The sequence below is a fragment of the Toxorhynchites rutilus genome, chromosome 1 (genome assembly GCF_029784135.1).
Source record: "Toxorhynchites rutilus septentrionalis strain SRP chromosome 1, ASM2978413v1, whole genome shotgun sequence".
Lineage (NCBI taxonomy): Eukaryota > Metazoa > Arthropoda > Insecta > Diptera > Culicidae > Toxorhynchites > Toxorhynchites rutilus.
The window spans coordinates 197,199,516-197,211,685 of NC_073744.1; the positions used below are offsets into that span (position 1 = coordinate 197,199,516).

The 12,170-nt window shown below is 38.3% G+C and overlaps 1 protein-coding gene across 24 annotated transcripts in view; it reads right to left on the reverse strand.

Annotated features, from left to right (window-relative positions):
- LOC129762521 (neurobeachin) overlaps positions 1–12,170 on the reverse strand; it is a 250,072-nt gene that overhangs the window by 32,350 nt on the left and 205,552 nt on the right. For 12 of the 24 annotated variants that reach the window (XM_055760856.1, XM_055760843.1, XM_055760842.1 and 9 more), the window contains exons 16-17: positions 5,413–6,069; positions 4,653–4,762 (exon numbers count right to left, since the gene is read on the reverse strand). In XM_055760856.1, coding sequence (XP_055616831.1) covers positions 4,653–4,762; positions 5,413–6,069 — 767 coding nt within the window. The remainder of the gene's footprint in view (positions 1–4,652; positions 4,763–5,412; positions 6,070–12,170) is intronic. The other 12 variants (XM_055760855.1, XM_055760854.1, XM_055760853.1 and 9 more) reach the window with 3 other exon arrangements.

Here is a 12,170-nt window from a genome sequence, read left to right on the forward strand (position 1 = left end):
TGATCTAATGAATATTCAAGCTGTCTTGAATATGTACCACTGTCATCGCAAATGTTCAATTACAAGTTAAAATTACCTCCAATCCGGCACTGAGTGGTGGTAATGCGACGTGCCATTGAATGTAATTTACTGTAAAATATGTCACAAGCTGGATGGGAAGAAATTTTCCAACTGTGAAAGCTGTGGCGAGTGACAACAAATCGCTAAACAGGAAGGTTTAGCCGAACAAGATGGGAATATCGAGTGATAACAAAAACACAACACCAAAGGTTCTTTTCAGAATCATTAACATATTCATAAAGAGTAAACAGTAAACTAATCCATTTTTCAGGTAGATAGGTAGGTATTCACGTAGGTGAAGAAAATAAAACAATATATTTAAAATATATATTTAACAAAAGCTGTCCCCTTTGCATAGTCCTACGTCACTCCGGTTATGTCCCCGACATTACCCACCCGTCTTTTGAAATTACGGGAAAATGAAAAGGTGCTTCTTAAAAAGTCGCAAATTGTATGTGAAAATATGTTTATCAGTCGACAATAGTGTATGTATATGTATTTTGATTCGCATAGAATATTTGCAATTTTTCATATTTTCTGTTAGAACTAAACAAAGGTTTCATGAAAGATCATGTTTCATAATGGTTTCATCAGAGAAAAAATCCAGTAACGACTTTTTTCAGTTTTCACAAACAGTCATACAATACAATCACGATAACACGTACAGGCGATAGACCAAGCAATGGATTGAAAGCAACGCAAAAACTTTTTTCAAATTCAAATTTTATGTTTATTTATTTATTTATTTTTTTTTTAAATAAAATATAACGTTTATTTCAAAAATATAAAAGAGTATTTACATCAAAAAAATTAATTTTCGCATCTTAAGTAGAATGCAAGTGCGCCAACATCAATTCTTCCGTTAATTTCATTAACATAATTGATGAACAGAATTAAAATTTTCAATATCTGACTTCGTTTGGTAGTTGCTATGTTCAGTAGTGCTGGTCGCATTAGTTCTTCGAAAGAAAGACGTTGCCATCCCTCGAGTATTCTTGTTATTCTCTGTTGTACGTAAGCCCAAGCAGGTGCTACCCGGAAACATTCACTAAATTTGTGTTGCAACGTTTAAATCGCAGTATTACAGTGCAGACAGTGTTCATCATTCGCAACGGGTCCGAGGAGATCGGCATTACAATTTTATGTAAGGTGTGCGTACGTTGATTGTTTAGCCATTCTTCCATTCACATTTTTTAGAAGTCCACCATAAATTAATGAAATTTACAATGAATCATGACATACGTCAGATTTGCAACGAAGAACGTAATCTATCATAATGCATGAATTTACCTAAATTGGGATTTGTTGGCTATTGAAATCAGAAATTGTTTCATTCAATCACTGGTTTAATCAATCATTTATTGAATACACTCAAATGATTACTAAGCCAACGCTAGTCCTATGTCAACCTTACGGTTATATTTTATGTCAACCTTACGGTTATATTTTATATTTTAGGAAACTAAGCGGAGATTATTCTGCGAATTGAACGATATCGGCTTAAGCAACCGGGCGATAGCGAAGAGGATCAACAGAGGAGAAACAGTGGTAACATTTTTCACAAGAAAGGCCCCAAATATGACAAACGGGGACAAACCGGGACCGGAACCGTATTACAGGTTTAAGAGACTGGCATGCCACCGTGCGCATCGGTTCTGATCTGATGCAACAAGCTCTTAGCTTCGTTGACGGTTTTGACCGAGAGTCGAGAAACCATTTTCCATAAACGGTAATTCTCGTGATGTTTCATTTTCATCGTTGCAACTGTCAAATGGTCGGACTGCCAAACATTTCTGCATTGTTCAAAAACTAATCAAGCAAACGGATCCAAATTTGCCATGTGGAGGTTTTAGGGGGCAAGAAACATTTCTAAGGTGGTTCAACACTCCTCCCACCTTTCTAAGGGGGTGTTGCCATAGAAATGAAACACAAATTTCTGCATAACTCGAGAACTAATCAAACAAATGGAACCAAATTTGGCATATGGAGGTTTTAGGGAACAATAAATGTTTTTATGGTGGTTTGACGCTCCTTTCCCCTCTCTAAAGAGGGGGGGGGGGGGAAGGTGGGCTGAACAACTCGAAAACTAATCAAACAAATGGAATCGAACCTAGCATATAGAGGTTTTAGGGATCGATAAACGTTTCTATAGTAGTTCGACAATCCTCCCCCCTCTCTAAAGGAAACACAAATTTCTGCATAACTCGAGAACTAATCAAGCAAATTGAGCCATATTTGGCATGTGGAGGTTTTAGGGTGCAATAAGTGTTTCGATGGTAGTTAGACACTCCACCCCGCTCTCCAAGGGGGGCTGCCATACAAATGAAACACAAATGTCTGCATAACTCGAGAAATGATCAAGCAAATGGAGCCAAATTTGGGATGTGAGGGTTTCTTGGTACGAGAAATGTGTCTATGATGGTATGACACCCCTTCCTCCTCTGAAAAGGAGAGGGGGTCCCATAAAAATAATGCACATCTTTCAACCACACATATTCCAACCAAACATGACAAAATTTTCGGAAAACTCTGAAGGAAAATGGGAAAATTCGAAACATTCAATTCGCATGTGTTCTACAATTACATATTGACAAGCATGGTTAGCCCATTTGATGTTTGCGGTAACGAAATTGATCTTCGTTCGGAAGTGGAAATGGATTTTAATGTGATAAAATGTACTCCAATATCGTCTTCTATCTATAGAAATAACAATAGATGTGTTGATCAGAGCATAATTCGAGAAAGGAATTGTCCGATTTTGGGCTGTCTTTATTCTATCATATTTTCTGTATCAAACATTTATCCCATGTAATGGAGAAACATGTTATTTGCAAGTGGTTGAAAAATCTTGAACGAGAATTGTGTCTGTAAATAATCTGATATTATAATGACGAGTTTTGGTAGAAGTACTAGGAATTTTATAGTAAAAGGTAATAAGGTAAAAGGTACATTAGAAAATGAATCAATGAACAGTTCTGCGATTGGACCCATGAACGTGCGCTTATTAAGAAAGCGTGAATGTGATAACGAAAAATAAATTTGGGGCGGGACGAAGTTTGCCGGGTCAGCTAGTAGAGCTATAAAAAGTGTTTAAGGTGAAGGTGGAAGCTAGCCATTGTAGTAGTATAGGTAAACCCACGTGTAAAAATGGGGTAATAGTGTTTGTGAGAGAAGAGCGAAGCACATGTAAATAGATCAATTCACTTATCAGACTGTGTGGCGCTTCATTGACACTGACAATACTGATTATACGCGAGCGTAACATGAGCAAATTTATAACACATGCGAATTGGGCCTCTTTTGATATTAACAAGTTCTTCCGCATGCTGATAATTACTTTATATTTTCCTTCGTTGGTCGTATTGTTTTCACATATTCACGTTGGAGAGCCTTAACTCTTCTCTTCGTTGGCCGAGACATTTTGATTGAATGTAGTACTTTTCCGTTTATTGTTTTTGAAAGCATAGGCAGCCGTGGCAGTGTTCCGAGCTCTGCAATACAATTTTCTTACCCAATGTTGAAGTTGCTAAAACTTACATTATAGACCCATTAAACGTAAAAATAATGATTGTATTGATATCAACACAATTTTATTCTATTGATTTTCATGATATGAAACGCTATGACTCAGGAATAACATTTTATTGAGTGGTTTTGATAGATGTTTCGATGATGTTGTCTGGCATCAGTGTCGAAAAAATAACGATGCTTTCACCAATACAAACAAAACCATTATCGAAGATTGAAAAATGAAAATTTAACTTCATGGGAAGTGTGCGAAAATGATCATTTTCTCCACACTGTTTCGCAAAATTATTGATTTTCGGGCGAAGGGTGAGGGAGGGAGATGAAGGAAGGAAGGAAGGTATTGAATTAGAGAGACTTTAAACTCTGAGAGTTCATTCGTCTCTAGGGAGATGAAAGAAATGAGCGCCATTGTGGCAGCCATTTGTGGCTAGCTTCCACCTTCACCTTAAATGATTGGATTATTCGTTGGAGAAAGTCTATTGCTTCAGAAGGTTCCTATTTTCAAGACGATACTATAAATTTAGATTATACGAGCTGACCCGGCAAGCTTCGTCCCGTCCACAATTGCAATTCTGATTAACATATATTCGTTCCCGGAAATTATTTCTCTGTTCGCGATCTATATTAGCAGTATATAATTTCTTTTTCGACATATATACCTGACGCATACTGAGGCAGATCAGTCCTAATACTGGCTGTTCAAATCCGTTGCTCCGTTCTTGAGTTAAATCGTGAGGAACGGACACCAAACCATATTTATTGATATAGATATAAACCATTTTCTTCAAAAATGAATGTATCACAAATCATCTGCAGAACTTTCATGCACTGTCAACGAAGAATGGAAACCGCTACTAGCAACTACTGTTAATGTTAAAAGAAGTTCACCTTCTTTCGGAAAAACAAAATGAAAAATAGATAAATCAGTAACGCAAAACTAAAAACATCTACGGGGATAACATTGCGCGTAACGAGCCATCATTAGCCACGATCTGCTTTTTTCAAAACACAGCCAAAATGGGGAGTAGGAGAAAAAAAGAAGCACGGTAATTGAAAACACTCACCTTGATCGAGAGCGGTCCGCTCGAGTGCGAATCGTTGTCCGCTATCACCGAGGAGTTGTTCTCGTCCACCACAATCACCTCGTAGTCACCATCCTGGAGCGAGCGATTGCCTACAAAAATTAGGAAACATTAGAATGGTTGGGGGCGAAGAAACGCACATAGTAGAACATGGATCAAATTCAGATAAAACATTGTTTTTTTTCATGTGTACGAAACAAGAATTCAAAAACGAAAAACCTAACAAACGAACGAAAGAACGAATATAAAAACCACGAAAGAGATAATCTCTCCAAGGCAAACGAATTTCGGTCAGATATATTTAATCTCTCACTCGAGCTAAGAGGGGGGGAAGGTGCACAGGGGGTGCGGCTGTTGTGTGCGTCAAGCTTGACAAACGAACGGTGTGAAATACGGGGGGTGGGGCTTCATGTGCTGGTGGTGAGTTTAGCGCATCTAAGCAAACATGGCGCCTCGATGGGGAAGAAAGAGATCAACTAAACGCAACCAAACTGACTGAAAAGAAAATCAAAAACAAGAAAAAATCAAGAAAACAAAATGGCGACGAAAAAAAAGTGCATTTGTTGGTTCATTCTGCTCAATTGCATTGGAGAAACGGGACAAACAACGGGATCGAATCCAAAACAGATCACAACGGTATTACACAATCAAATGAAATGAATACAAAAAAAGATGGTCTTTTTTTTCTTATTAAATTTGTTTGTATGATATCATTCAAGGTGCCCAGAACAAAACACGATACCTGTCATACCGTTACAATGATAGATATGGTTATCACCGTTATTGAGTCCTTTCCCTAGTTTTGTCGTCGCATGGCTAACGAGGCCATTGTTCAGAGTACTCGTTCGACCTCGCATGTGACTCTGACCATATTGGCCGGGGTTTAGCGCCGTCAAGGCGTTGTTATTATTGGCTAGGTTATGCTGGGCGTGTTGAACCTGTTGCTGCTGCTGGTGATGGTGATGGGCTGGGACTCCCGTGTAGAAGTTAACCATATCTGTCGGATACCCATTGGTGGCACCGTTACCGTTATACGCGGTCATCGAGACAATGGGTCCGTTCAGTGCTGGTCCCCCCATTCCGTTAGTGCCGCCGTTATTGTTATTGTTAGTGTTCATCAGTCCGGACGAGGACGACGAGGAAGTGGTTTGAGAGGATGAGGACGTGATCGTATTGTTACTGCCGTGGTGTACCATTTGCAGGTTGGCGGAGTTCTGCACGGAACCAAGTGCCGCAGGCGAGGGAGAACTCATGAGCTGGGGACCCTGGCCACCGATGGTGGCGCTGCCAGCGTTGGTCACCAGAGACGACGACGACTGGTGGCTCGGATGGGATCCCGGTAAAAACTGCGGGTAGACGTGGTGCGACCATTGCGGAAACAGTGGACGATTGCTCGAATCTAGTAGATTCGGTGGAGGTATATCCGCGGTGGGTTTCGGGCGTGTTTGTTGTGTGGGTGCGCGCGTGTATGTGTCGTGATTAATGTGTTTGGGAATTTTTCGTTTCATTTTGCGAGCAGTCGAAATTCGGTAGCGGTAGCGATACGTACAAACGGAGCATGATGGCGTTCCGAGCGGTGAAGGGATTCGGTTTGGTTTGTACCGCCCGGGTCACAAATACGATGATGTTTGGTATTTTGGTTATTTTTTTTTTTTTGGTTGCGATGGTGGTGTGGTGGTGGTGAGTTGGGAGCAAGCACGCAGCATAAGAGAAAATATTCCGAAGTAAAGGAAGAGAAAAAAGAAAGGGAAGAGGGATTTGCATTTATTTTGATCTATCGGTGATTTATGAGTAAAATGATCCTTTTGATTACATGAGAAGCAACAACAAAATGATTTACACAGAAAAACACAAGCACACATATATATTGATATAGTGCAATTCCAAATGAAATCGAACTGAAATGCCGATTTTAAAAACTTGTATTTTTGATTCGAACGAAAGTTTGTATTCCGTTTGGGTTGAAGGAATATGAGTTTTCCACAGCATTTGAGATTTTTTGACTCAAGTGTAATTTTTGAAAGGGGCGTATCGATTTTGGTAAGAGAAATCTTTGATAATTTATACCTCAAAAACTGAGTTTTTTTTTATTCACAGAAAAAAAACTTCAATTTGCAATATCTAAAATACATATTGTTAATTTTGTAATAAACTCTTTCATATAAAATAGAAGTCATGTAGAAAATTGAAAAAATGAGTCCAAGATGATAAAACTATTTTTGACAAACTTTGTGGAACATCGAATTTTTGTATGTTGACAATCATTGTTAGCCCCAAATTATGAATCATAATGTGATTTAAAATAAAAAAGCTCTCAATGAATCTCCTTCTAAATGCAGCCATTCTCGAGATATTTGAAATTTTTTTTTCTAATTTATAGTTTTAATTATTATAGTCTTTTTTATAGCAAATAGGCCCTTTTCATATGTTTGTCGTGTTATATCGCCATGATCATGAAATTTTATGAATTTGATTATAATTTTCAACAACTTTTTCAAATACAGTCAACTCTCCCTTACTTGATGTTCTGTAACTCGATATTTTTTCTAACTCGATGAATTTCATGGCACCTCCCTCCCTAACTCGATGCCTCCTTTACTCGATGGGTTTTAATTCGTGGATTTTCACCTCCCTAACTCGATTGTTTTTCGCGTACATGTTTTTGTGCGTTATTATCTCTGATTTCAATTGCTCTTGAAAGTGAAGACGGAGCGTTCGTGTCATCAATAAATTTCGTTTCAAGTATGGAAAACCACGAAAAACCTTTCAAGCGAACGACTAAAACGCAAACTATTGCCCAACGTTTGAGCACCATCGAGCAGGTCGAAAAGTATGCACGGAAGGGGTCTGAAGCTGCAAAAGATTTCAGTATTGTACAAAGTACGGTATCCACACTACTCTAGCTGAAGAAAGAATGGAATTGGAAGGGAAAATTGAATCTAGACAAAAAGCATACAAGGTTGGTCGGAATCGAAAAGCTGGAGCCCGGTCAATGGTTTTTTTTGTCGTATCAAGCCAGAGAGAATAATTTACCTGTCTCAGGTTCTATTCATCGGGAGACCGCTTGCGAATTTGTCCAGAAACTGGAAATTCTCAACTTTAAAGCACAACCAACATGGACGGAAGCGATAAACTACCAATGAAAAGACTAAAAACCCACGATGTTTCAAAAAGAAGAAGTCATTACCAGTGATCTATGCAACTTGACGAAATTGTTTCCAAATAATAAAAAGTTATTAATCCTGGAATTATGTGTGACGGTAATGTGCTTTCTACTTCTTCTCAAAGGTGGTCATGTTCGTTGATAATGATGATAGCCCACCTCATACCCCTACAAAGGTTTGAGCAGGACGATTTACCTTATAGATAATATTCATTTTCAAACATATCAGGAAGCCAGTATTATAAAAACAAAAACAGGAAGTGGGTTATATCTATGGTATAACCGCAAGGGTGACGTAGGACTATCGTTGATTTAGAGATCATTTGTTTGAAGTTGAATCTGAATTCATTCTGAATGAATGAATATTTGGAGAACTTCGAAAACGAGAGCGTTACGTTGGAGGCACAAGGTTTTATGCATCCAATATTGGATACGGAAATATCCTACTGATGGGGAAGAATAATCTTCAGAAGCTATCCTGTTAATTGCGATTGATTGAAAAATCACAAAACCAAATGTATTTGGTCACAGTGTTACATGGATAGAAAACATTCAAATAAACTCTTTCACATGAATGTATTTTTAAATTCCCAGAGGAACTGGCAGATTATTTTCCGGATCTTTCTCGATGCTGAATGGCATCCAAACGGAAAGAATTCCGCGCGTGTATGTGTGTGTGTGTGTGTAGCGGCTGCTTCGAGATCTTCCCGGGGAACCGTTTGTGGCATCACTCTCCTCCTGATGGATTCCCTTCTGGCCTAAGGTGCACAAACAGGCTCTTGGTGACACCGTTCATCCGCGCTTTCATGAGAAATTAAGAGCTTCACCACAACAGCGACAACATGCTCCAATCGCTGTTCAATTAGAACTGAGTGGATTTCCGAGCGGCGCTCGCTTATATACCGATTGGTGATTTCAATAGCCTATTTTGAAAGCAAATTTAAGACTATTGAAACAAGTTTTTGGATCACAAAGTAACAAGTATAGAACGCGTAGACATTTTATCTTTCGAATGAAGTGTTTATCATACCATTTCGTTCAGTTGTTTAGGAGCTATTAACACTCAAAATCTCGGTCTCCGGCGTAACGCTTTCGTTTTCGAAACTTTGATTTTACACCCCGGTATAGAAATGGAAGACGTAGTCCTACGTCAAAACAAAGCGAACTGGCTCTGTTGCAGGCATAAATATTTATCAATAGAACATTGAAAATAGGCATAAACTGCGAAAAAACAAACAATGTTCCTATCTATATCGACATTGACATAGTCATAGTCTCAACTTCAGGCCCAGAGTTTTTTCCAAGGTATGTCAAGAAAATTTCCAAACCCGGGAAGATCCTTGACTGATTGGGAATTGAACCCAATATCCAAGTTTTTTTTTAATAATCTACAATACAATAAAAAACATCATCATCATCAGTACAAACATGGCAGTTTGAGATACCTGTAAAATTTTTTAAATTTCAATAATTAGTAAACATAAATAAATTAATTCACGAAAATTTTTCGAAAACCTGTTTACAGAACAGATTTAACATGGTGTTGCGGCACCGGTGACGTCATAGACACAGTGTACCTGTTGCAAGTAACTGACTTGGACTTGTCAGCAGGTATGGGCGAAATCGCATCGAAATTCGTTCAACAACACTCACTCACAGATAAAACTCACCCTTCTATTCTCCGTTTATGCCTCACTTTATTTGAGACAGAAAATAATAACCTATCATCTTCGCAAAGCTCATTCACGAATTCAACGGAAAAATACTGTCTCGACTCCGCACATCTATTCTCAGGGAATTTTGCATTCTCTCATTTGCCTCTCGGAGTGACGTTAGATGGTGAGAGAATCAGATTGGAAACTTTTGCTTGAGCCAGCCAGTGTCTCTGTGATACAGTTTACATTCAATTATCGTACATGCAAAATCGTTTGTTTTTCACTCAAATAGCAATCATCGGAGCATCGATCGCGGCAGTAAAATACAGGCAGGTAACTGAAATCGAGTTGTTTCCTGTTCACTATTGTAATGAAATGTTTTTGTTTATAGTATGAAACGATCTAAGCCAACGCAAAAGACAGTATTAACCCAAGTTATTGGTGTGCGGGAAGGTAGATTCATTTGCATTGCCGATACCAAATGCATTTATGAGCAAAAAGTGTTGAATTATGGGAACTTCAAGCGGCATATTAAAAACAAACATCCAAGTGTTTATGATAGGTTGGGGTTGCTATCGTTTGAAGCTGTTGATTCTGATTCATCGACAGTCAACAAAAAACCTAAAAAACTATTAGTGGAAACAGACAAAGGCAAACTGATATTGGGAACCATGCAACTGTTAACTGAAAGTCATATGTCATATATTTTTTTTGAAAAAGGTTCATACAAAACTCTTCTTGAGTCACAGTACGTAGCTGCAGGTCTTCACATTAACAGGAAGACAATCTCAGACTTGGTTGATAAAGCTGCTATTCTGATGCGTATTTTTGTTAAGAAAGAAATGGAAACAAAATTAATAAGCCTCAAAATTGACAGCGCTTCACGTAAAAATCGCCAAATATTTGGTATTAATGCGCAGTACTATCACAATGGCGAAATGTTATTTCGAAATCTTGGTGAGTTTTAACCGTCTGTAGACACTTCATCAAATTTTGAAAGCATTTTTTCTCAACTATTTCAACTTATTTTTCTCTGCAATTATTTTTTTCAGCCCTAAAGGAAATGCATTGTCGACAGACGAAGGAAAATCTAACAGAAACATTAGAGTATGTGCTCAACCAATATGGTGTTAAATTGAACCAAATTTATTCTGTCGCCCACGATAATGGTAGCAATATGGTGGCGACAGTTGGATTGTTGAAGAAAATGTTAGAGAAACCTAATTTAAATAACTGCCCACCAATTAATTTGCTCCTTGCTAAGCTTGTGGAATTTTCGAGCATGCTGATGATACTTGTAATGACACGGATGACGACGACGACAACGAAGCTGTATCTAAGTATCAGTTTTGTACTCCATCCAATAGTGCATTACCTGCAAACGATTTTTTTGATAAAAACCGAGAAGAGACACGATTTGTTGCACCAGGCAAAGAAAACGACGACTATGAATTCGAGGGAATACTTGATAGTACGCGATGTGCGGCGCACACGGCTCAATTGGCTGTGTGGGATGTCATACGTCCATACAAAGAACGTATCGCGAAGATCCAAGGCATAGTTGTAAAGCTGCGAAACCGTAAATATCATAAATGTTTCAAAACTCACGATGCTCATCTACCTCCTATCGCCAATGATACAAGATGGAATGGAAAGTATCTAATGGTGGCATCCCTACTTAAACAACGGCAATTTTTCAATTTGTTGAAGACAAGTTTTCCCGAAACAGGTAAAATCGTATTATTTCCAAATATTTTCATTTTGTATACCATTTTCATTTTGTAGATCTTACTCAACACTGGCCATTCATCGAGAAGTTTTGTGAAGCCTTTGAACCTGCTTTCATACTTACGCTTAAACTGCAAAAAGTACATTGTGCATTGTCTGAATTTTACACGTATTGGCTACAGTGCCAAGCAAACCTGGATAAATTAAAAGCCAACGAGCTCGCCGTACAATTGTTAGAGACTTTCAAAACACGAGCTCAAAAACTGGTTAGTACATTGCAGTTCAAAGCATGCATGTACTTAGACCCTAGATATAATTTTTTGGGTGCAAGGCGTATATCTACGGAGGACAAAGCGAAAGTTCAGGTAAGAATTGTTTTCGTCATTTGATGAATAACGATTATTTGATAAGAAAAAAGTTAAAATGTATTAGCTTCCTAATTTCACAGACATTTCTCCTCAACTTGCATCATCGACTCAATGACATCGAAGGTATAAGAACAGAGCAGACTCCAGCTAGTGAGCCGCAGGACGATTTGGATATATATATATCTCGTCATTTTTTGAAGAAGAGAATATTCCGATGGGACTATCACACTCTATCGACGAATCAGTACTTTCTCAAATCAAAGAACTGGAAATACGGGAGAAAGTACCAATAATTCAGTCCACCATACATGCTGATCCAAATGCTCAATTCGATTTACTTAAGTATTGGGAATTGCAGAAAATAACTTCACCGATACTATACCGTTTAGTGATGGTAGTTTTAGCAGCCCATTCTACTCAGGTATCTGTTGAGAGGGCTTTTAGTGGCCTAAAACTAATCCTCACAGACCATCGAACGCGATTAAGTGAAAATTCAGTGGAAAATTTGCTTGTGTTGAAACTCAACTCAGATCTACTTCCTAAAGTTGCTGAAATGTTGAGCAATGACATCGGATTGCAAGCTAAT